General features: G+C 37.4%; 1 protein-coding gene across 4 annotated transcripts; it reads left to right on the forward strand.

Moving 5' to 3' along the window:
• Positions 1-136: 136 nt before the first annotated feature.
• On the forward strand, positions 137-24,968 carry LOC104905685 (uncharacterized). 4 transcript variants are annotated; one of them, XM_010694288.4, is made up of 12 exons: positions 137-530; positions 727-855; positions 1,600-1,732; positions 3,621-3,821; positions 3,952-4,074; positions 4,812-4,849; positions 4,931-5,042; positions 18,077-22,528; positions 23,054-23,206; positions 23,516-23,614; positions 23,699-23,841; positions 24,328-24,968. In XM_010694288.4, exons 3-12 carry the CDS (start codon positions 1,655-1,657, stop codon positions 24,602-24,604), a joined length of 5,676 nt encoding a protein of 1,891 aa, XP_010692590.1. In that variant the 5' UTR covers positions 137-530; positions 727-855; positions 1,600-1,654; the 3' UTR covers positions 24,605-24,968. The 4 variants fall into 4 exon arrangements, with proteins under 4 accessions (XP_010692590.1, XP_010692592.1, XP_010692591.1 ...); XM_010694290.4 differs by having other exon boundaries at positions 23,063-23,206; XM_010694289.4 differs by having other exon boundaries at positions 745-855.
• Positions 24,969-27,057: the final 2,089 nt, after the last annotated feature.

The following is a 27,057-nucleotide window of genomic DNA, read 5'->3' on the forward strand; positions in this document are numbered from 1 at the left end:
ACCTTGAAGACTTTTTTTTAAATACGTCATCTTGAGAGACACTACAGTCTACACAACCCATCTTCGCATCATCTCAATTCTCATGTGCCTTAAAAACAGTAAAAAAGAGTTAAGACATCAGTACATTACTATCTACATTACATATTAATTTTTCAAAACTAAACACCAAATCACTAACTTTAATCACAAGAAGATGAGTAAAATCACTATCCACAAAAACTAAATCCGTGAGCTCTCACTGTTCTTTGGCAAACTGTCTTTTTCCTTTTTCCTACTGAGTACTGTAATAATAATCACACAAAAACCCTGCTCATTTTATTTCTTCTCTAATAAAAACCTCAACAAACTTACCAAAAATTCATTCCCCACTAATTATTTATCACTCCCAACTGAATTACACACTTAATAAATGCTACTCTGCAGTTAAAATCATCCTCGTAACTTAAAGCTTCAAATTCAAGATTCTTTTGCTTGCTTGCTCCAAACGTTAAACCCAGCAAATCCCAATTTTTTGAAGATCTACAAATTAGGTACTTGACAACACTTTTCTGTCTTATAATTTGGGTTTATGGGTTTTTCTTTTTTTTTTTTTATAAAGAAAAATAAGGATTTTTTTTCTTCTTTTTCTATTCATACGTTGGTCCTGAGTTCTGTATTGAGTTCTTGACTTTTTGGGACTTGTCTGTTCATCATCGATCAATAACCAAGTTGCAATATTGTAACCAGTTGGTGATTTTTCCTAAGATTCAAAGCACATTGCTGAAATTGGGAGAAGTAGGAGCTGATTTTTGGGTCATTTGAAGAAAACCCAGTTCAAATTTTTTAGCTAATTGTTTGGACTTTGAACTTTCAGAGGTAATATTTTGGGAATGTTGTGTTTGTATTGCATAATTTTCTATACTATTTAGATGTGAAGTGCGATCTGCTTTTGGATTGTCTTTTTGATGCCATGGATTGCTGATTTTTAAGTGCATTTTTGCACATTTGGAGCTAATTAGAAATGAATAAATCTGAATATACTTGCTTTTTATTTTCTATTTGATTTGGTTGTAGATGTACTTTAATTATTAAAAGTTAAGGGGACTGTAGCTTAAGTGACCTACAGTAGTTTAAAAGTTAATGGATTTGGTTGTAGATGTACTTGATAAAGAAAAGATGATTCTACATTCTGGTTTGTTTGAAATATAATTTTTTTTATATCTTAGCTATGTTCTAGAGGGTTCTTAGATAGTAAAAGCGTGGCATGGTTTTGTTGTAAAGTTTTAATTCTCAAATAAATAATGGAACTGTTGTATGAGGTTGTTGACTTGCATCAGTATTTGTAAGTACAAAGCGAATGAGTAATGAATCACAGAAGTAATTAGTGAGATTGTCGTATGATTTTGTTTCCCATCTTGTAGCAGTTTATTAAAGTTGTCATTCTTGAAATAGTGACATCTTTCCTTAAACTGAATGGTATCTGGGAACAGGATAGTTGCTTACATTGTTTTTGCTTATTTATAATAATCATTTTATTGCTAATGGCATCCAAAGAAGGTCTTATTTGGTCTCAGTGCAAATTGGTTGAAATTCTAAATGTCATTATGAAATTCTGAACAGGGTTACATAAAATTAGTCAAATGGTCTTCCCTTTATGACACTCTGATTGTCAAGAATGTCAAGGGCTACAAAGTGGAAACCTGACAAAGCCAAAGTAAAAGTTGTATTTCGACTTCAATTCCATGCTACACATGTAAGTTTTCTCGTATGAATATTTGCAATGCATACTAATGAAGCTCTCCATCTTGCTTACTATGACATTCTGTAGTTGAAGCTATTTGTTTTATGTTGGATTCGGCGAGCATAATCCTTCAATATAAGAACTAAGAACTAATGATGATGCTCAAAATTATTCTTTTTGCATGACCAAATGCTTTTTATGTTTGATCTTAAGTGTATTACTAGATCATTAAGCTTTTGACACCACCATATGGCCATACAAACAATTATTTGCTTGTTGGAATTGAATATGTTGAAGTCTTGAATTACTGGGCGCTAGGATTAACCAAGCACGGGATCTCGCTTCCCGGCATGGTGTCAAAACAAGGCTGCATCGTATCTGTTCCGTATGGAATAAATGTTGTTGGGGTAAATCGGTATCCCTCAATCACGTATGTCCGTCTGTTTGATATCCTGCAAGACAGAACACATAAACTATCCTCAGGGGTTGATCCGAGGAACGCCCCTCTGATGCCTAAGTCAGTAAAGGATGAAAGCCGGTATATCTCCAGTTGAGTATATTAGTATATGTGAATGTACCTTATGACTCAAATCATGGGGTATTTATAGGAGCCACAATGTCCTAAGCTAGGTAGAAAACTGCTCCCATTGGTTGAATACAATTCTATATTCTTTTGATACTTATCTTTAGGCCCATAGGCTCACTAGTTAAGTATTAAGAACAGACCGGGCTCATTTAATGATGGTCCAAGTGGGAACCACCGATAAGCCTTTCCAATATGGCCGGCACGATATGTATGCCGGTATCGTCGTCGACTCATTCCTAGTCAACGATATCTACTCGCATGAGTTGATCATGACGGTCTATAGCGGTCCATGAGAACCGGTATGGAACTTAGTTAGCCCCCATATAGTATCATGTCGTCCTTATCGTAAAGGTTTTCAAATCTATCGAACTGATATTACTCGCATCATAAAGGTGTATAAACCACGTTTTAGGCATGTTCTATAGATATCTCATAGTCTCGGCCGATATTTGGCGGTACGAAAACCGCATAATTCCTGTTCTCACATCACCATAATCGTTACCATGATAGTGACTGAAACTGTATTTTCGAACTATGCTGCCCGGTCACCCAGTCGGGGTCTAGGGGTGAAACGCGTTGGTGGAGGTGTGGGGCACGCGCCCAAACCGTTTCGGTATATGTAGTAGTATTGAGTTTATGCTTTAGGTTCGATTTATGTTGATTCTGTTTAAGCACCATATATAAACCCTATAATTAACTCCTGCCTTTATTCTGTGATCTGTACTCTCTCCTAAACCTAATAAATATCAGTCCTCCCTGCTGTTGTGTGGACGTAGCTAACACATTGTTAGTAAACCATGTTAAATCCTTGTGTCAATTGTTCATTAATTGTTTCGTTAATTGCATTTGTCACAACAATACACTTAACTCTTAATGCATGCTTGTGGTTTTACATGGAATTGTGTCACTTGTAGGATGGTATGTTTTGGTACATGTAAAGCTATGGGGACTCAATATGATACCTAATTTTAAAACTTGTACGCTACAGTCGCTAGTCGCTACTATGTCATTGCGACAGTATGCGTGTTCCAGAACATTGTTCACTTGTATTTGTGTGTGTGTGTTGGTGGGGGGGGGGGTTTCAGCAAATCAGGTCATTTATTATGTAGACACATGAACAAATATGTCGGGCATTAATATCTTTGCTCTATGAAGGCATTGATGGATGCCTCTTTTGAGGTGTAGGGGTAATGTTGATATTGTTGTGGTTGCCATATGCTCCTTTATGCGAGATGTAGCACCACTATTAGTGTACAGAAAGGAATTTTTTAAATACCTCTGATCTCAATGAAGTGATATATCTGTCTTATACAGATCTCACAAACTGGATGGAATAATTTATTCATTTCATTAGTTCCGGCTGATTCTGGCAAGGCAACAGCAAAGACTAACAAAGGCAATGTTAGAAATGGCTCTTGCAAATGGGCAGATCCTATTTATGAAAGCACAAGACTTCTCCAAGACGCTAAAACAAAACAATTTGAAGATAAAGTTTACAAACTTCTTGTGGCAATGGTAAAAATTGTGCCACTTGCTTCTTATGTTTCCTCTATTTGGATATTGCTGATAGACCTGTTCATGGATTTTTCTGCATGATTGATGAGGTTTTTGATTTTTCTTGTTCTTTTTACTTTGCTATTATCAGGGAACATCACGGTCTAGTCTCCTTGGTGAAGCTAGCATAAATCTTTCTGACTATGTTGATGCGTTGAAGCCCACGCTTATTGCATTGCCCCTCCAGGGGTCTGATTCTGGAGCTATATTACATGTAAGGATCTTGTATGTATGTATATACGTATACATATATGCATTATATACATATATGTATATAGCACTTATATTTGGAAATTTAATGAGGAACATGGCCCCACTTCAAAGGATATCATGAATTCGGTCCATGATGTTCCATAAACAAGACAATCTTAATCCTGTTTATTGTTTTTCTTTGTTTGGGGGAAGGGTGTGCGTTAGGGCAGATTCTCATCATCATCATCTTTAATTGTCTCTGGTGTTAGTTCTCACGAATTATGATTATTGGGTACTTAAATTGCAGTGCAAATGTAAACATTTAGTGGCTCCAAAAGTGCACCATAGAGGTAGCGAGGGTAGCAATGGCCAATTGGACAGTGCTCTTAAGAAGAATAAAAGATCTGAATGCGTTGAATCAAGTAGTTCTTTTTTCTTATTTTTTTCTGGGTATTCGTGGGGAAAGGCAGGTGTCATATGAACATTTACGTCGGTTTTCACCTCAGTCTATATGCTTCCTTGCATCTGGTCAATATTTCCATGACTTTCATTCTTCATTCAACAGTAGGGTTTTCTGGAAACTGTCTTCACTTTATAGAGATAAGTGAGTTCTCATTGGATCTCCAGACACCAATGTGGGAGTTTTGGCAGTTGTGTAGACGCCTCTAGTCTGAGTGCCTCTTTTGAAGCATGCCTTTCATTTTTTAAAGAACCAAGTATTGCTCATAAGAAAAGGCGCTAACTGTGATTCAATTACAGGTTACAGTGCAGCTTTTGACTTCTAAAACTGGTTTCAGGTACAGCAAAATGACTCCTTGTAGAGGTTAATAATGCCAGTATTTTATTAGTAGGTCATAATTTGTCATTTACGTGTTCAGGGAATTTGAACAGCAGAGGGAAGTTAGTGACAGAGGGTTCCAGACAAACACTGATCATGATAGTGGAAAACTGCCTACACCAGGGGATGTGGTGATTTCTCGTACTGATAAGGTATGAAACTTTCATATATTCTTAACATTTGTCTTTATTTAAGATGCTTGTTCACTAGTGCTAAACGTTGAATTGTTGCATTTTGCCATGATATTTCAAATATCCCATATGTTTCAACCACATGAGAGCAATTATTGTTTATGTATTACTATATGTTTGACGTCTGGTCCATGGAATTATTGCAAGTTAGTAAGACTTGGGACTATCTTGCATCTTAGTATGCGTTTAATGAATTCTTGATTAATGGTATTTAGATTGCTTTTTGTTTTGTTGGTTTTCTTTAGACTGTACCTGTGTCATGGTAGTCAATTACCCATTGTGCGCTTAAGCTCATTAAGAAACATAGGTTTGGGGATAAAGGCTAACATTAAAAATGTACGGGGATTTTGAAGCATCAAGTTCCTAAGGTATTTATCTGGAACACATGTGTGGCTTAGCCTAATTAATGATAGGTTTGAGCCAAGCTAGCAATCAAGTCATGTTGGGTTGGCTTGAATGGTACCTGGTTAGGATTCTCTCAATTCAGATCTAATCTGTCTATCACTAATCACTATACTATTGTTATAACAAGCTAATGTTTGTAATTTCTACTACATACTATCACATTAACATGAGAGTATTAATCATATTTTGATAGTTAAAATATGTGATACTGTAATTTGTAAACCCAAAACCAGAACTGTTTGGTTTTACACAAGAAATTGACCGTAAACTCTAATCCAATTGATAAATATTATGAATTCAATGTTCATGGCAAATTGAGTTGAAAATCAATTGCAAAACCTAGAGTTTCTACCTAGGCTAGAGTTGATAATTAGTTAAGTTACTTTTTGATAAGTCTACCCAACCAACATATTTTTCAAAACATGCTAGGTTCCTCAAACTCTTCTTTTTTCTATCAAGTACCCATGTCGAATATTTGACACATGGATATGGATTCTCTAGTCTCTACATTCCATTGCCATAACATGGACAATGTTCCTAAGATAGTCGTGTCTTGCACTTGGACATGAAACTGACACTAATACCCTAGTTTAAGTAACATAGACAATATGTTAAACAGTTGCTTTGCCTCCATTGTGATCACTGAAATCAGAATGCCATGACCCTCTATTATCATTATAAATTAGGAAATTCCATCATGACGCGTGTATTTCAGACTATAGATGGTATCAGAGCTCATTCTGGTGTCCTGTAGTGTTTACGGGGACGCATACTCTTTAAAGGAGGGGAGAATGTGCCTAAGATCTTGGCTATCCTACATCGGAAGTTCAGGAGAACGAAGCCTTCTTTATTAAGAGGTGGACACCTGAACCTAGTAGAGGCCTTTTTGAGTAGGATTTTAGTCATGGACGAAAGCAAATCCTTGAGGGCTAGGATCCAAAGAGAACAATATCTACTAGTGGGCTCTTGCACACCTAACAGTTTTTGTAACATCCCCAAAATCCATACACGTCTAAATTACGTTGCATCGACTTTAAGAGTGTTACCGCCACGGTGAAACGCAAGACTTATTGAAATTAAAGCATTACCTCATTCCTCATTATGAAAACAAAATTGCATCGGAAATAAAATATTAACTACAACTCGAGAATCACTATTGAACCCTTTTATTTAAAACCATTAACTAAGTAATTCATAAACAAACTCTAGAAGGTTCAATCAGAACACTAAAAAAGTTTATATGACAAAGAGTATCACCTATATGCCCGAACTCATGCATCATCATCAACATACCTAATGCCCATTGAATATCAATGGTTCATCACATGTCAACAAATAATGAGCTATGTTGAGTACATACTTAAACACTGAAATAATATACTAAGCATGATTAAAATAATAAGAATCATTTCTAAACATAATACTACTAGAGTATTACATTTTATTACTTTTATAATTTAATTGGCAACAAATGGGAACCATCATCTTTCTAGAATCATATGAGCTACTTAATCCTTAATGACAACTTGCTCTATTAGATGGAACCTTAGTATGCATACCCCCAAGATCGTATGGAACCTTCCGCCTACTTGAGTTATCAAAATTTATAAGGACACTACTATCATCACAGTAGGCCTGTGTAGGAGTGTAGAACAAGTCCCACACTCTCCCCATTGTTCACTACTTGTAGTTTGGATTCCAACTACAAGTTTATCGCCAAATCCTTTTTAATGATATTCATTCACATAACATTAAACATATAATCATTTAATTTTCCTTCTTAGATACATTGCTTAATTCTTTAGTTTAGACAACCTCTTGTAACATTCTTGCTACAAGAATAAATCACAGGATTCCAATCTACTTCTCATTTCATGCTTGTGATACGATATAATTATGCATACCAATAATAATTCATTCCAACTCATAAGTCATACAATAAGGAAATACATACAGATTTTGAATTGATTTTATTTTACCAAACAATCTCATCAATCACAACCAACAATAGTTCCTTATCATGATTCTAGGTTCCAATAAAACAATTTATAACTTAACATGATACTAACGTATCTAATTGAACTAGTATGCGTGCCTACCTTGTAATGGAGAATCTTCACTGACTACTTAAAACGTTCCGCTTATGAAATCGGGACCTAATCGAATAATAAAAGTATTTTCAGTGCCAAGTCCTTGATATTATTATCATAAAAATCAGCTTATCTAACTATGTAAAATGTGATGTTTTGAATATTAAAAATAACCAATTTTGTTGTTTAAACTTTATTTTCATAAACTTTATTGAAAGTAACGTATTTTGGTATTAATATTATGTTTGCAAAATCTGATTTCTTCTAACTTATATTATACTTGTTCATAACCACAAAACTTAAACAACCATATATAAGTATTATAAAATAAGAATTAAGAAATAACATCATCCTAAGAACTAATAGTATAATCATAAATTTAACTTCCTTTAACTTTTACTATATACTATCCTTTATTTAGAAAATGCTTAAACTATTATATACACAAGTATTATAAAAATCACATTTGAGAACTAGAATCATCATAAGAACTATAAATATAATTATATATCTCATTTCTTTTACTTGCTCTATACTTTATTTATAATTACAAATCTTAATCAAAGATACATAAGAATAACAAAATCAGATTTTATAATTTACGGCTTTTTCACCAAGTACCCCCGAGTTTCAAAAATTCACATGGTACCCTCCAAGTTTTCAAAATTCACAGGGTACCCCTAAGTTTCAAACTAATACACGGGGTACCCTTAAATGCCCTTAATGACTAACGGCGGTTAACGCCGTTAGCCTTAAACCTCATTAAACCCTAATTAGGCCTAATTAACCTAACTACCCTAACTAACCTAACTAAACCCTAATTACGCCTAATTTCAAACCCTAACCCTAACCCCACTACCACCCAACCACCACCCCCTCCCCTCCACCCACCCCACCCCCTGCCGCACAACCCCCACCGCAGCCCCCACCCTCCCCCCCACTCCCCCAACCACCGCAGCCCCCGAAATCTCACCCCTCCCCCACCCCCGCACCCCCACCCCCGCGCCACCACGACACCACCTCGCTTCCATTTTCGCAACCCTCCCCCACCCCCGTTGCACCACCCTCCTCCAATTTCCGCGAAACACAAACTACCCCACAGCGAAAAAACAGAGAGAAGAAGAAGGGGTTGCGGGCGGCGCAGGCGGTGGGGTGCGAAAATGGAAGGGGGTGGTGCTGTGGGGGGCGCGGGGGTGGGGGGGAGGGTCGGGGGCGCGATGGGGAGGGAGGGGTGGGGGGACTGCTGAACTGAACTAAGTGGGGGAGGAGGGCTACTGCGTGGGTGGGGGGAGGGGGTCTGGCTGCTCCGGGGGTGGGGGGGGGTCAGGCTGCTGGCGGGGAGGGGGGAGGGGGTCGGGCTGCTGTGGGGGTAGGGAAGGGGAGGGGGGCTGTGTGGTGGTGGGGGGTGGTGGTGGAGGGGGGCTGGGTGGTGGTTAGGGTTAGTTAGGTTTTAGGGTTTAGTGTTTATTTAGGTTAATTAGAGTTTATTCAAGTTAATTAGGGGAAATTAGATGTTAATTACGGTTAATGACCAACGGCGGTTAATGTCGTTAGTCATTAAGGGCATTTAAGGGTACCCCGTGTATTAGTATGAAACTTAGGGGTACCCTGTGAATTTTGAAAACTTGGAGGGTACCAAGTGAATTTTTTGAAAACTCGGGGGTACTTGGTGAAAAAACCGTATAATTTAATTTAAAGAAGAAAAGAGAGAGAATGACCACCGGAAGAACACCGACGACCAAGACGACATCGACCACCTATGAAGCACGGGTACACCTCCCAAGCGTCGTTTCCCGTACCGGGTACGGGATGGATTCGCCTGGGATTCGTACCCAAAACGATTTCAGGCACGTGCGTACGAGGTAAATAAATTGGTACGGGGTCTTCATCTGGGTCCTTCGAAACTCTCGCTCTTCCCTCTGTTGTGCTCTGGCGTATCTCCGGCGACTCTCCTTCGCATCTCCATAAGTCCGGCACTCCGGCAAGCAGCAGACCTTCTCGGCAGTCTTCCATATAGCCATGCGTGAATTTTTCTTTTGGTTTACTTTTTTATTTTTAGTGTGGTGACAGGGAAGGGGAATGGTTAAACTAATGAAGATGTCACGTGAAAGTGAGAAGAGAGGGTGGTGTTATTGGTGTATAGGTGTAGTATAGCTATCAGTAGTTCTAAAAAAAAAGTTGTCGTCTTTGCACTTTGTCTTTCTCTACTGCTTCTTTTCTTCTTTTTCGTTTTTTTTGCTAAATCAAATTATTCATAATCCTATATGCTTTATTCGGTGAAGTATATTTTTATATATTCTTAAAAGGAAAGTTTATTCTTTATATGTTTTATGTGTATATTTTTTTAATATTTTTGTACAAAAATAAACGAAGATCTATGTAGGAAAAACTGAACCTAATATTTTTCATTAAAATGCATTAACATTTTTTTTTGCCGAATCATAGCTGTACCCGTTTTCGGAAATTTTGATTTTGTCGTTTTTCGTCCCTGTACCCGTATGCGTCCCCGTATAGGTGCCACTTAGCCGACCACTACTCGAACCTCCCTCCGACTGGTCGGCTGACATGCGCGACACAACCACACTCGAACCGCTCGAACGACTCACGCCTACTCGCGCGCAACCACCCGAACACTTGAACCACCCTACGCGAACTCCGAATGCGACCACACGAGCGCCACTCAAACGAACCTGAGTCCATACCTCCGGCAGAACCTCGCACTCTCCGGGCGAGGTGCAGTGTATCGGTGCCGAGGAAGGAGATAGGAGGATAGTGCAGGAGAGAGAAGAAGAGAAAAGGAGGAGGGGAGGAGAATAACGTGGAAGAGGAGAGAGAAAAATTCTCCGGGGAAAAACGGCGGATTTAGAATAGGGTTTTCTAATAATTTTTTTTCTCTTTTTCTTATTTATAGCATGAGTAACTTAGGTTTAATAGGATTTGTTTCCAAGTCAAATTCATATGTCTTATTTTATTTATTTGCAAATTAAAACAAAACCGAATTAAAATATAATTAGGTACTAAAGTAGGTTGTATATTTAAATTATAATTGTAGGCTTACCCAAACTATATTTTTCTGTAAAATAATATTAAAAATACTTTCTTTTTATTCTTTATATTTTCTTATTTATAAAATAAAAACTCCCAAAATACGGAATATTACATCGATTGGCCACTTTCCAAAATTCTCATGGTGCTGCTATAATATTGCGTTATCTCTTCCTCTCTGTTTCATTTTCATCTACACACTTTGATATTTTACACTATTCACAAATTTCACTTTGACCATCATTTGTGATTTATACGCGGATGAAAATATAGTCATGTGGGATCTTGTTAGATTCATCATAACATGTATTTTATTAATATGTACTTTTCATAATTTTTACAAATACAAAATTAAAGATATATGTCCTCAAAGTTTTGCATTGACATGCGTGAAAAGTGTAAGTGTGTAGATTAAAATGAAACGGAGGGAGTAAATGGTAACTCGTAACCTTTTATTAACTTTCTTTATGAAATTGGCAATGTTACTAATCTAACATCATTGACAGGTAGCCTTTGTCCTGTGGCCTGATGGCCTCTATAATTCACCAGATTCTGAAAAGGTCACCGGAAAATTTTAATGCTTTTAATTTTCTGTAAGATAACTATATAGATTGTGGAGCATGAAAAAGAGAAAATTTCAAGCAAATACGAATAATGAATCCAATAGTGTCCTTGTGTTAAACTAGAGGGATTTAGTGTTGAGAATTAGACTAAGCAAAACACTAATCAACAACTAATGGAAATTGATGAAACCAATCACAATAAGGAAAACAATGAAAACACACCGAATAACGTGGGAAAACCCGAGCACCGGGATAAAAAATCCACCAAGCTTGCACCTTTGGTTAATGGTAATAATGGATGAATAATACAAGCATTAATGGATGAGTTTAATGTTATTTTCTCACTCATCTTTCACTAAACCCTAGGAAATCTCTCTTTGTGTGAATACTAGCCTAAAACATGAAAGAGGGGGGGGGGGTTTATATACTCTAAGGGGAATAAAATAATCTAAGGGTCGAGATTAGAGCTGAAACCCGTAAAAAATCCCGACAGGTCTAGGTTGCCCGGACGAGCACGAGAAACCGCTCGCCCGGGGAACAAGATTCCCAACTTTTTGCCTCATGACCCCTAAATTTATGCACGTTCGGGAAGAAGAGCGAGCCCACCCGGGCAGTCCGCCCGCACGAGCCTCTGGGCTGCCCTCCCGGGGGGGGGGGTGGGGTGGGGTGGAGAAGGACTACCTTATTGCCTCATAGGTCAGAAAAGTTACCCTGCCCGAGCATGTGATCGCCCGCCTTGGCTTGAATGCCCGCCGGAGCTCAGTTCATCATGCCCGGGCAGCTGAGAAGTTTGGGCCTGCTTCCGATTCCTTAAGTTTGCCCGACTCCACCAATAACCCCAACATTTAGGTGATGAATCTTAGCCATGTAGGAGTTATAACAATTTACGAATTGCTAACTCAAATAATTATAGGAGTATATGAAAGAGAAACAAATATGAGTTACAACCCAGGATAAGAAAAATATAATTTTAGATATATGTTATAATGCAAAACTTCTCCTTATATCTCCTTTTCTTTATTTCTGTTAAACTCTCTCAGGCTTCTGTTTTTTTTATTATTATTTCATGATTAGAAATGTTACATATATATAGTTATACAATTCTAAATAATTAAAGGATGATAATTGTTCTCATCACAAACCACTATTTAAATTAAACAAATGCTAACTAAAGAAAGCTAAATATAACATCCTAAATTTAAAGTTTGTTTTTCAACACACCCCCTCAAATTTTAATTTTCATACCAAGTAATTCTCTCAACCTTTTGAATGTTTCCAGAGATAGGGGCTTTGTAAAAATATCTGCAACTTGCTCAGTGGTATTACAATACTTGAGCTCAATTGTTCCTTGCTTCAGTTGATCTCGTAAGAAATGAAAACGAGTATCAATGTGTTTACTCCTTCCATGTTGAACTGGATTTTTAGCAAGTTTTATTGCAGACACATTGTCGACGTGTATTGTCGTAGGTTTCACTTGAACATGATCAAGTTCTTGTAGGAGATTTCTTAACCATATTGCTTCACAGACTGCAGATGAAGCTGCTATGTATTCTGCTTCGCAGCTTGACAATGCTACCACTGGTTGCTTTTTCGAACTCCAAGTGAAAGCAGTTGAACCTAGATAGAAAGCATATCCAGTTGTACTTTTCCTTTCATCTTGATCTCCAGCCCAATCACTATCTGAATAGCCGTATAATGTTGCTTCATCTCCATAAGCATAAAACATTCCATATTCTAAGGTACCTTTTATATACCTTACTATTCTCTTTGCAGTGCACCAATGTGATTCTTTTGGTGTTTCCATGTATCTACTGACAAGCCCAACTCCATATACAATGTCAGGCCTTGTGATAGTTAAGTACCTTAGGCTTCCAACTAGACTTTTGTACAAAGTTGGATTAATTGATTTTCCTTCTCCAACTTTCGTCATCTTTATTCCTGTTGAGACAGGAGTGCTCATGGGTTTGCATGTAGTCATTTTAAACTTTTCAAGAATCTCTTTTGCATATTTCTTTTGTGAAATAAAATTCCATCTTCATTTTGTTGTACTTCTATCCCAAGAAAGTAATTCATCAGCCCACAGTCGGTCATTTCAAATTCTTTGAACATGACCCTTTTGAAATCTTCGAACATTCTTTCATTTTTCCAGTGAACAATAGATCATCAACATATAAGCTTACTATGAGTATATTATCACCATTCTTCTTCACGTAGACTGCATGTTCATACGGACACTTAACAAAACCATTCTGGATTAAGTATCCATCAATACGTGTGTTCCAAGCTCGTGGAGCTTGCTTTAGACCATAAAGTGCCTTTTTCAGCCGAAGCACTTTATTTTCTTGTCCCTTGATAATAAAACCTTCAGGTTGTTCTACATAAACTTCTTCTTCAAGAACGCCATTTAAAAATGCAGATTTAACATCAAGCTGGTATATCTTCCATTTATGATGTGCTGCAAGTGAAATTAACAATCTCACTGTATCTAATCGAGCTACGGGAGCAAATACTTCATCGTAATCAACCCCGTATTTTTGCTTGTAACCTTTTGCTACAAGTCTTGCCTTGTATCTGTCAATGCTTCCATCAGCACCTCTCTTGATCTTATATACCCATTTCACACCAATAGCCTTTTGGCCCTTTGGCAATGTAGCAAGTTCCCATGTATCATTTTTCTCTATTGAATGAATCTCCTCTTTCATAGCAGATATCCATTCTTTTTCTCCAGCGGCTTCTTTAAAATTGATTGGTTCATGATCAGCATATAGGCAAAATAAATCTACCTCTTCAACTTCAGTTGTATTCTCATAGATGTCTCTTAAGCTTCTCATCTTAAGAGGTGTTTTTGATGATGAACTTGAACCTCCAGTTGATGGCGATGGTGGTGATGATGACTGATTATTATTTTGTGGAGTGTTTGGTGGATTTTGTTCAGAACTCCTCTCCTTAACATCATCATACCCTTCAAACACAATTTTCTCTTTCTCTTTTTCTTGGTCATCCCATTTCCAAGATTCTCCTTCGCTGAATATTACATCCCGACTCTCAATTAACTTTCCAGTTATTGGACTATATAATTTGTAAGCCTTGGACTGTGAGCTGTATCCAATAAAAATACATTTTTCACCACGATCATCTAACTTCTTTCTTTTTGCTTCGGTATTTGAGCATAGGCAATGCACCCAAATACTCTCAAATGTTCAACATTTGGTTTTCACCACTCCATGCTTCTTGGGAGTCATATTTTCACACTTTTCGTAGGACAACGATTTAAATATAAGTTGTCCAGCAACAACTTCTGCCCAGAATTGCTTGGCAATCCCCTTTCTTTCAAGATGCTTCGTGTCATGTCTAGAATTGTCGATTCTTCTTTCGGCAATTCCATTTTGTTGTGGTGTATAGGAGGCTGTGAATTGTTGTCGTATTCCACTCGCTTTGCAATAATTTTTGAATATATTTGATATATTCACCCCCTCGATCTGATCTTAGGGTTTTAACTTTATCCACTTTCAAGCTCCACCGAGCTTAAATTGCATAAATGTATCAAATGCGCTGATTTCTCTTTAACATATACACCCACAATTTCCTCTATAATCATCATGAAGGTAATAAAATAACGATTACCTCCAAAGATATCGGTTCCATGGTCCACAATATCGTGTGTACCAATTGCAATGGTGCTTTCGCTCTCCATGATAATCCCTTCTGAAATGGAAGTCTGCTTGTTTTCCTGCCGTGCATATCTCACAACTGTTAGGATCTTCAATTTAGGCAAGCCATGCACCATATTCTTCGATTGCAAAAGTTTTAGGCCATTAAATGCAATGCCAAAACGTTTATGCCATTTCCATGATCATTCTCATACACCATAATAACATTTTGTACTCGGTGTTAAGTTGCAGCGGAAACATGCGATTCTTCGCCATTTTTGATTGAGCAATAAGTCTTCCACTTTATCTTTAAGAGAAGATATTACCTCCATATGAACAATATACCCTTTTCAAAGTTGCCCAATATCTAAGGATTTGCTTTTCATATCGGCACTATAAACATTGAAATAATTCTTCATTTCCATTCTTTGAAATATTCTATTTTCCCTTTACCTTAACTTGTAGTTGGATGAATCTCCCAAACTTACATTCCTTGTCGTTCTCATCAAGGTGAATAAAATATTCTCTTTTCCACACATGTGTTACTCGCACCAGAATCGAAAAACCACATATTTTGTTGATTACTAGCCTCTTCATGTGCTAGTAACAATGAGGACTTTCCTCATATTTTTGGATGATTCAGCGAAATTTAAATGATTTCCCTGATCTTTTTTTGCCCAGCATTCAGATGCATAATGTCCATATTTTTGACAATTATAGCATTGAATGTCTTTTCCCTTACCACGTTCATTGAAAACTCTTCCTCCTCTGTTAACCCTCTACCACGACCAAAACCTGTGTCATTATTTTGGTTGCGAGGTTGGTAGTTATTACCACGACCTCTACCTCCGCGTCCTCGAACATTGCCTTGTCGGTTTCCACCTCTTCGTTCATTTGATTGGAATCTTGATTCAAGTGCCTGATCGATTACAGCTGGTCCATCATTCTTCTGAATTCTTTGTTCATGCACTTGAAGTGATCCCATAAGCTCTTCTATTGATAATGTATCAATATCCTTTGATTCTTCAATTGCTGGTAATACATGATTGAATTTTTTATTAATCGATCAGAACTTTTTCAACAATTTTTTTATCTTCATCTTCTCACCATTTTGTTTTTGTTGTGTCACATTCGTGAGAAGCCGAGAAAAATAATCAGAAATAGACTCACTCTGTCATTTTTATTTCTTCAAATTCACCTCGCAGGGCTTGTAAACGGATTTTCCTAACCCTCTCGACACCTTTAAATATTGTTGCAAGAGTATCCCAAGCTTCTTTGCTTGTGGAGGTATTTGATATCTTCACAAATGTTTCACGATCCAAACCTGCATAGATTAAAAATAATGCCTTTTGATCTTTTTTTCTGATTTCTTTCAATTCTTCTTTTTGTTCTTTGGTTAAAGAAGTCTTTGTTTCATCAGATGGTTTTTCGAAACCATCACTTACAACTTCCCATAAATCCTGGGAGCCAAACAAAGCTTTCATTTTTATGCACCAATCTTCATATTGGTCTTTGGACAATTGGGGTACTTGTGGTTGGACAAAGTTGGTAGACATTTTTCAGGTATTGATACTGAAACGATCACGTGGCTCTGATACCAAATGTAGGAGTTATAACAATTTACGAATTGCTAACTCAAATAATTATAGGAGTATATGAAAGAGAAAAAATATGAGTTACAACCCAGGATAAGAAAAATATAATTTTAGATATATGTTATAATGCAAAACTTCTCCTTATATCTCCTTTTCTTTATTTCTGTTAAACTCTCTCAGGCTTCTGTTTTTTTTTATTATTATTTCATGATTAGAAATGTTACATATATATAGTTATACAATTCTAAATAATTAAAGGATGATAATTGTTCTCATCACAAACCACTATTTAAATTAAACAAATGCTAATTAAAGAAAGCTAAATATAACATCCTAAATTTAAAGTTTGTTTTTCAACAAGCCATTCGTAGCAAATACACGAAAAAAAGTTACGTCTTAATTGGTTGTCAAGAATATAGAAACACCGTGTTGTTTAAAAGTCAGTGTCATCCTCTAAGAAAAGTCCAAGATGTCAGGGCCCATTGTAGAATGTCTTTTATTCTTGTTTTTTTTCCCTCCCTTAACTATCGGGAAGTTTGTTGATCAACCAAAGCGACCCAGATTTTGTACTAATTAGTAAGCCTTGTGTAAAGAGGACTTACAACAAAGTTATTTTAAGACCACCTCACTTTTTACCCTAAATGGGTGACTTTTTTAAGTTAAAAATTTTACTTTGAAGAGGCCACTTCTACTGTAAGTGACCCCTTTAGGACCAAAAGTTACCCCTATCTTACCATAAACTATTAAAAGACGGTCTTATATAAGATTTTGTAATAATACTATATGGCTGATGTTTAACATGAAAAGTTGAGCATACGAGTTCCGAATGAGTGTGAAATGATATTGTGAAAGTGCTGTTTGCCTCAACTATTCTTTTTCTTGGACCAGTGAATTATCTGATATTTCTGTTCAACTGCAGTTTCCTCCAGCTTATATGACCATTTTACATCATTTAGTTTCCTCTCTCTCTCTCTCTCTCTCTCTCTCTCTATATATATATATATATATATATATATATATATATATATATATATATATATATATATATATATATATATATTAAATGAAATATTTAATGTATAAATACAGTATGTATCAAAATAGAAATAATAAACAGCATATATAATAGAAACTGTTTTGCCCCTTATCTGTGAGGATAGTAGCCAAATATCCAGTTCCATGTATTTCTTTATCTATCTATGAGTTGTATGTTTGTGGCAAGAAGCAGAGAAAATTTGCAGTTCCAACCAACAAGGCATATTATTGCCTGTGTTCTAGTGTTTTTTCTCTTGTGGTGAAGATCTCAAAAAGGAATCCAAAGAAGAAAACTCAAAATAGAATGTTCAGGAAAATGAATCTGTGTTATTTGTCTGAGCGATCTTAACTGGAAGGCTCACATGACAGGGATATCCAGCTCAAATTATAAAATATACTTCACAAACTATGTGTGCGTACAAGTCTATATTGGGCTCGAATATTTTTCTTCTGTAATTTATAATTGGTTTATTTATACTTTTTTCATACTTAGAAAGGCATGTAGACCTATAACATGAAGCAATATATTTTTTTTAAGTATAAAAGCGTAAAAGCAATATAATTAGATGTGCAGTATCTTACAAATTCTAATTATATCTCCTATATGTGTAGGTGAACCCAAGACTTAAACCGAAGCCAGAACCTAAAGAGCTGCCATCACTTGAAGAAGAATCAGGCATCAGTGAGGAGTATGCAGACTCAGCTGCTGGCTTTGATGGATCATCCAATACTTCAGGAAGTTTGAGTGCAGAAAAGCATGAAAAATCTAGCACTCGGGAAATCGACAGTGTCAAAAGCACAGTCTCTGGTGATCCTGGAGGAGTTTCTCCGACTCAAAGCTCTAGAACTGAGAAAGGGGCATCTGATCATCAGTTTTTGGTGCATGGTACCAGCGACTGGATCCCTCGGTGGGGTGCAGAAAACTCAACTGACGACGAAATGGCAATGGTTTATGAGGAAAACAGCAGACTTAGGGGAGCCTTGGAAGCAGCTGATATGTCTATCCATGAGCTTAGGCGGGAAATAAGCTCTGTACAAAGTTATGCTGATGAAATAGGTGTTGAAGCACAGAACATAACAAAAAATTTGGCAATTGAGATTTCTGCAGACCAGGAACTGGTGAAAGAGGTATCTTTGCTCAAATCAGAGTGTTCTAGGTTGAAACATGATCTTGAATGGCTAAAGAATATAAAGATGAATCCTCCCATTTCTAAAAGAACTGTAGAAGCAGATCAGTACAATTTAATGCAAGATATGAGGCTGAGATGGCTGCAGGCTATTTCAGTTGTGGAGGATAAAATGAGAGAAGTTCAGGAAAAGGTGCATATTGAGAAGGATTCAGCACTTCTGCACACAGATCTGGAGGCATTGTTCAATATCTTGCAAGATCTCAAACATGGAATTGAGGGTTCTATTTGTCCGCTTGGTGGATTATCAATTGGAAAAGTAAAGACAAATGCTAGTGGAATGAGTTCTCCTAAAACTGATCATGTCATGTCAGATACTGGTCTAGGTGTTGAGTTGTGTCATCCAGAAGGTGTACTTTTACCAGGGCTGCTGGCTCCCGGGACCGGTTCTGCGGATGCCACAAATGCAATGCAAGGAGAAATCTTTAAACTTCTGAGGGAGTTGGATGAATCCAAAGCTGAACGGGATTGCCTCATGAGAAAGATGGATCAGATGGAATGTTATTATGAAGCACTTATTCAAGAGCTGGAGGAAAACCAGAAGCAGATACTTGGTGAATTGCAGAATCTCAGAAATGAACATTCTTCGTGCATATACACTGTTTCATCCACTAAGGCTCAGATGGAAGCAATGCATTTACAGATGAATAATGAGCTGCTACAGCTTGCCGAGGAGAGATGCAACTTGGATGCAGTTAACAAAGAGCTTGAGAAAAGAGCTCTTTCATCAGAATCAGCACTGAGAAGGGCAAGATTAAATTACTCAATTGCTGTAACCCACTTACAAAAGGACCTTGAAATACTTTCTTCGCAGGTTCATTCTATGTATGAGACAAATGAAAACCTCATACATAGAACTTTTTCAGAAGCTACACAGCCATTTCTTCAGGGGTGTCAAGATGCTGCGCCAAGTGACCTTGCTAATGGCTCTGACACTGACAAATTAATGACGTCCCAAAGTAATATTATGGGTGTCAAAAATCAGCTGTTGGGAAGTGATAGACTCTTGGATGACTTAAAGAGGTCCGTGGCATTGCAGGAAAACCTGTATGGGAAGATACAGGAAGAACTTTTTGAAATGCATCTAGCAAATGTACATCTTGATGTCTTCTCAGTGACGTTACGTGAAGCTTTAGTAGAATCGGCTTTGGGGAGTACATTCTCAGAGGCAGAGGTGCATGAATTTGCAAAGCAGCTGGAGCTTTCATCACGGGCCAATGAATCTCTGGAACTGAAATTGCAAAATTTGATAGATGAGGTACGTAATCTCAGTGAGGAAAAGGCTATTTTTGTTTCAAGGTGCAATGACCTTGCTTTAGAGAATGGGAATCTGGAAGCAAATTTGAGGAGCATTTCTGCTGAAAAGATTGCTCTTGATGAGAAAATTGGAGAAATGGAGATTCTGTTAGCTGACTACAAAAGTTACCAAAGCAATTATGAAGATTGTAATGCTGAAAAGATAAAGTTAGCAACTCTGCTGGAGCGAGCTGCTGCTGAGAAGCAAAATCTTTCGAGTGAAATTTCTTTGTTTCAGGAAGAACTGATGAGCATGAAGAGCCAAGTCAGGGCAAAGGAATATTTGCAGAGTATAGTTGATTATCTTCGTGAAAAATTGGAGAATTTATTGGCATATGGGAATAAACGAGTTGATGATTGGGTTTCCTGCAGCAAAACCGAGGAAGATAACTCAGAGCTTGAGAAGTTTACGAGTATTATATTGCAGCTGGAAGAGTGTCAGCAGAAGCTCCATGATAAAATCCTCCTACTTTCGAAAGAGAAAGAAGATCTGCTGAATGAACGCGATAGTGCTAAGCACTCTTTAACCAGTGTAAAATCAGAAGTTAAGATTGTGACGCAGAAATTGAAGTGTGATATAGGAGATATGGTTTATAAAATAGATGCATCTAGTACTCTTGTGGAGAAACTTCAAAAAAATCTTGAGGTGATTGGTGATAAACTCAATCTTAGCTCAGAGGCAGAGGAAAAATATACAAGGATGACCCAAGATCTTCTGTCTGATTTTGCTAAGATGGACACTGCACTACTGGAACTTACTTCCAAGAACAATGATCTGGCTGCAGAAATAATGGCTTTAGGAGATGTTAAAAATGAGCTAGAGGGAGATAAATTGACTATAGATAGAATAACACAAGAAAACCGGAGCCTAACTGAATCGTTATGTAATAAGACCAACGAATCTGGTATGCTTACGTTAGAGGTCAATAAGTTAACAGGAGCTGTGGGGAGCTTGCAGGATGAGTTGTCTCTTCAAAGGGGCTTACGAGATCAACTCATGGCTGATGTGTTGAATCTGAATACTCAGTTGAAGGAGACATACCAGAAATTGACCCATCTTGAACAGGAAAATGCTGAAATGAGCCAATTGAAATGCAAGCTGTCAGACATGGAATCAGAAAAATCAAGTCTCTACCATCAGCTATCGAATTTCGAAGAGCAGTTAAAGAAAGTGGCAGAGGGATCCTCTGCTGATTTAGAAGTTAAGCTACTGGATATGCATGCAATTGTAATAGCCTCTGATGTTACGTGTACAGTTGTTATGAAGCAGTATCAGGGCCATGTTGAAGCACTCCTACGTCATCTGGAGTACTTGAATCAATATCTCCTACAGGTTAACAACCAGAATCTTGATCTCACTTCCAGGCTCCATGACTGTGTAGCTAGCAAACATATATTTTCTGAAGAAAATGCTAAATTGCTGTCAACTCTTGAATCTTTAAGATCTGAGTCAGATTCTTATGATGCGTTGAACAAAGCTCTTGAACATACCAATAGTGTTATAGCTGCTGAACTCGAAGAATACAAGAAGAAGAGTGATCTTTTGGACACAAGGTATGCAAAAGCTAAAATTGAACACAAATTTGATGTTGAAGAGCTTAAATGCTTGCTTGGAAGTTGTCAAAAAGAGAGTGACAATATGATTGTCTTAAATGAAGAGCTGGAGATCAGGTTTCTGGTGCTGAAAGCATTACTGAATGAGATGACTGCTCATAGAAATTTTCACGAAGCAGAATGTAAAGAAGAACTGACAATGCTGCAGAAACAGTGCTTTGATCTTACTCGTAAGCTCTCTGAACAGGTTTTGAAGACAGAGGAGTTCAAGAACTTGTCCATACATCTAAAGGAGCTTAAAGACAAAGCTGATGCTGGGCATCTTCAAGCTCGTGAAAAGAAAGAAGCTGAAGGATCTTCAGTTGCTATGCAAGAATCTTTGAGAATAGCATTTATTAAAGAGCAATATGAATCTAAGATACAAGAAGTTCGACAGCAACTGGCTATTTCCAAGAAGCATGGTGAAGAGATGCTCTGGAAATTACAGGATGCTCTTGATGATATTGAGAATAGGAAAAAATCTGAAGCATCTCAATTAAAACAAAATGAAGAACTGCTCTTGAAGATTACTGAGTTAGAGGCCGAGTTACAGTCAGTGCTCTCAGATAATCGCGAAAGGTTTATGGCATATGAGCAGCTAAAGGCGGAGTTAGACTGCTCAGTTATGAGTCTAGATTGCTGCAAGGAAGAAAAAAAGCTGCTTATGGCATCTTTACAGGAAACGAATGTTGAAAAAACTAAATTGGCTGATGAAGTTGAATTGATGAGAGAACAGATAGAGAATCTCAAAGCATTCATGACAAGTCCCAAAAACAATGAGAATGGGTGTCGTATACTGCAGAAGGGTTTGTGTGAGCCACCTAATGTGGAGAATTCGGTGAAGAATTCAATTTTAAGTAGGGAAGAAGTCCTGGATAAGGGAATTTCAAGTAATTCCTGGGATGATGAGGCTAATTACTTGTCTCAATTTGTAACTATGGAAATTGGAAGGGAGGATGGAGAATCTATGAATCTGTCAGAAGTACAGGTACTTTTCTTCATGCTCTCTTATGATATAGATTTGAGAAGAGATAGTTTAACATAATATATTGAGGCAACTTCGTATTCAATACACGTCCGATATGGGACAAGGCAGTCCTACATGGAGTGTCTGCAACTTAGGTTATAAGTTGGTGATGCCTGGGACCTCCTTGCTTCTATTTTTACTTCTCTGTTTAACTGTCTGGTCTATCTCACTGGTTTGATTTGTTTAAAATGTGCTATTCTAATTCGTCATCATCACTTTGTTCACTTAATGCACAATATCAACTGTTGCTCCTTCTCCTGATATGCATGATTTTTATCAACTAGAACAGTCATGGTGAATATGTAGGGAACTTTTTTTCTCTTTTGTCTCAGACATATCAACATGACATAGCTTTTGCTTAAGTCTTGAGATATACTGAGCACTATCAACTTTCGTCCACATTGCACTGAGTTTGATGTTCAAACTTTTTTACAGTGGACTATTGGTTATGTCTTCTCTTCCTTCTCTTATAAACTGAATTTACAGTATATGCAGGATGATTTGGTAACAAAAGCTACAAAGGACCCTTCAGGGGTAACAACAAACCAAAATGATAATGATTCAGCGCACGTTGCCTTTATCAACGACCAGCTGAAAGCACAAAGTTTATTGTCAACTATGGACCGCTTGCAGAAGGAGGTATGCACACTTTGTAATAAATTAGCGTACACATTAAGGCAGACGAATTTGCAAATAATAATTGCTACTAGTGCCCTCTTTAAAAGAGTCGCATTTCTTTTATGAGCTGTGTTTGTACATTTGTTTTTGTTATCAAATCTGTAATATTCAATGGAAACTGAGACATCCAAGGTAGTTCATATGTGGAAGAGGGTGTTATATAGTATATTATCTATATTAACTGCCTTGTCCTCCTATTCAACGTTACCTGTGGCTTTGAGTTATAGAGAACCGGGATTGCTAAATAGCTTGTGTTTTGTTTGTATGCAGTTAGAACGTATGAGAAACGAAAATACACTTTTTTTAGATGAAAACTCAGACGAACCAGACTGTGAAGGATTACGAAAAGAGCAAGGGCATCTAGAGGAGGTAATTATGGAGTTCATATGTGATGTGTGCAGCATTATCTGGTTCTTTGGTTCATCTACTTTATGATGCAAGATTGCACTGCAGGTTACCAAGGAACTTGGTAATATGTCTTCCCTATATAATGATTTTTCAAGAAGTGGGAATTCGGTAGAGAGAGTGCTAGCTTTAGAACTGGAACTTGCTGAGGCCTTGCAGGCCAAGAAAAAGTCGACCATCCAATTTCAGAGGTGAATATTAGTATATTACTAATGTTACTTTTGCTCTTTTTAAGGCTCATTATTCAAGTTTTATGTATACTCCCCTCATCCCAGCATTGATAGTCACATTCATATACGATTTTGGGTTGTCCAAAAATATTGTCAACCTAAATTGATAATTGCTTATGATTAACTTTCCAAATATGCCACTTCTGAATTTCTGTTTTTATTTCGGTTGCCAATTCTAATATTGAAGCATGGGGAGAGTATATATATGATAGCTACTAGCAAGTTAGCAACTATTATAAAGGATCCTTTTGTGAAATATGTCATATGCTTTTATTATGGAAAACTGACTCAAATGTGAGTGACAAATAATTTCAGATTGAGCACATTGTAATTGTTATTGTGCTTCTTTCAGCACCTTTTATGTGATAGGTCAAATTTTTGGTCATTGTTATTAATTTGTTGCTGAGATTTAATGAGTTATCTGCTCTTTTCTTTTTCATGGCATAGTTCTTTCTTGAAGCTACACACTGATGAAGCTGCAGTATTCCAAAGCTTCAGAGACATAAATGAGTTGATTAAAGACATGTTGGAGATGAAGGAAAGATACAGTGCTATGGAGTCGGAACTGAAAGAAATGCATGAACGGTATTCTCAACTGAGCCTGGACTTTGCTGAGGTTGAAGGAGAGAGACAAAAGCTTACAATGACGCTAAAAAACGTGCGTTCACCGAAAAAGCACATAAGTCGGTCTCAATCGTCCAGCCATGAGGATTCATCTTCTTGATCTTTCACAAAATTTTGTTATAGCTAGTTCATTATCCATTTCGATTATATGAGCAGTGAATCAACAGTATCAACCAGTTGCGTTGGTAAGGGGTTCAAGAGATCAGGAATGAAGCATGGATTACTGTAGGGGAAGTACACTCATGCTTGTGTAAATAGCGAGCATTGTATAATGTCTTCATTATAGGTTAGATTAATATTTGCCCAGATGTTCTTTGAGGGCTGTCACATAGGTAATATCGGGAATTATTTACCGGTATTTATGTATCCATATATGTATGTATAGAAAGTGTAGTAAACCATCTAGTTGTTGAATGATAAATTTTGGCTGCATCAATATTTAATGAGATTCATATTCGAGCAAATTTTCTAATTGCATTTATATAGGGTCAAGATCACATGAAAATGGTATTTAGATGAGAAGTGGGAAATAACGTGTATTGTTAGATCTGATAGAATTCACGGCTAAGATTTTAACATGATTGATTAATTGAGAGTGCAGTAATATTTGCACGCTTTACCCTTTCCCACCGTTTTCTCTCTTCCACGCAAGAATGTTGTTTTGGGTTTCTCATTCAATCAATCGACCACTCTTTTAGTATCTGGAAATCGATGATATTCAACAACCTTCAGAAAAGAAATTGTGCTCAATCTGGATTCGGTCTCACTAGTTAAGACTGAAGCAGGTTAGAAATATTTTAGTTTTATTCTTTTGATCTTTTCTTTGCTGAAATTTAAGTTTTTGGTTATATATATATATATATATATATATATATATATATATATATTATATATATATATATATATATGAAAATATTGAATCTTGATCGTTGATCTTTTACCACGCGGACATAAGTCAATTAATACAATCTGATCGTTTATTATTCATCGTGTTGTCACTGCTCTGAATATGACGTTTATTTGAAACCCTTCTTTTACCAAATACTTTCTCTCTCCTCTCTCCTCGCTCTTCTCTCCTCTCTACTCGCTCTTCTCTCCTCTCTACTCCCTTTTTCTTCTGGAATGTTTTAGTAACAATGAACATGTATTAGTTCCAATATTAGCTAGTTCGCCCCAAATTTCAATTTTTTTTCTTCTTCATTGATGCATGTAAGAAAGGCAAAAGCTTTATTTGTTTTGATTCTCTATATAGAAATTTAATCATGAGAAACATGGAATATATGATTATTACCTTCAAATTTGACTTAATCTGAATCCATGGAAGCAAAACTTGAAGGTCTCGAACTAAATCAAAAATAGCATGGCGAGAAAATTGCTTGAAGTATCTCGAAAATTAGGGTTCCGAAACTTATAAATAATTTGACGTCCTTTGAAGCTTGATTCGAAATTTACAGATCATACAATGCATGTTTTGGAAGGAAAGTATCAAGAGACTCATGGGTTTGCAAGGGAATTTTGTCTTCTAGAGAGAGAGTGTAACGTCTTGTAGGTTTACCAAAACTACAATTACTAATGTGTGGGGAATCTAATGGGTGAGATTAGATTACAGTTTTCAATGACTAAGATGACTTGTTTTCAGTTTTCAGCGGATAAAAGGCTTCATTGTAGCTTTTTAATTGATTGTTTCTAAAAAAAAGTAGATTTTGCACTAGGGGAAAAAGGAAGGGCTGCAATTTTAAAGAAAACCGCAGTCCTTTTAGTGAAGGGCTGCGGTTAATAAGAAAACGCATCCCTTCTTTCTGTAAGAAGGGCTGCGATTTTTGGGCTAACCGCAGCCCTGAAAGTAAAGGGATGCGCTTATCCCAAAAACCGTAGCCCTTCTTACACGAAGGGCTGCGTTTTTGGGATAAGCGCACCCCTTCACTTTCATTTTTTTATTCTAATTAATTTTGCGCATATTGTACAGTACCCCCGTTTCTATTTCCCTCCCTTAGACAAAATTTACGAGCGAATTGAAGTTGCACCACCTTCCTTGCGCGAACCCTACCTCTGCCACCACATTGACTACCCACCACCAGTGCGCCACCACCACACAGCTGCACCACCTTGCGAACCACCTTCTCTTCTCTCCTCCACTACTGCATTGTTGGTGGAACATCCCTTCTCTCACTCTCTTTCGGTAAATCCCCTCTCACTCTCTCTCCTCTTTTACATTTCTCTAATTTTTGTTTAATTTCATTGGATTTTGAAATCAACTTCTATTTTTTGTTCTTAAATGTGCTTGTATTAGCTGAAAGATTGATTGTTTGGGGTGGGGGAGGGCTGAAGGAGTGTGGGTTGGGGTGGGAGAGCTAGGAGGTGGTGGGGGAGTGCTGGCAAGGGGTGGGGAGGGATGTGGATGCTGGGCAGGGGGTAGGGGAGGGTTGGGGAGGCTGGACAGGGGGTGGGGGAGGGCTGACAATGGGTGGGGAGGGCTGGCAGGGGGTAGGGGAGGGCTGGGGATGCTGGCCAGGGGGTGGGGGAAGGCTGGAAGGGGGTGGGGGAGGGTTGGGG

Source organism: Beta vulgaris, chromosome 1 (genome assembly GCF_026745355.1).
Source record: "Beta vulgaris subsp. vulgaris cultivar EL10 chromosome 1, EL10.2, whole genome shotgun sequence".
NCBI classification, from domain to species: Eukaryota; Viridiplantae; Streptophyta; class Magnoliopsida; order Caryophyllales; family Amaranthaceae; genus Beta; species Beta vulgaris.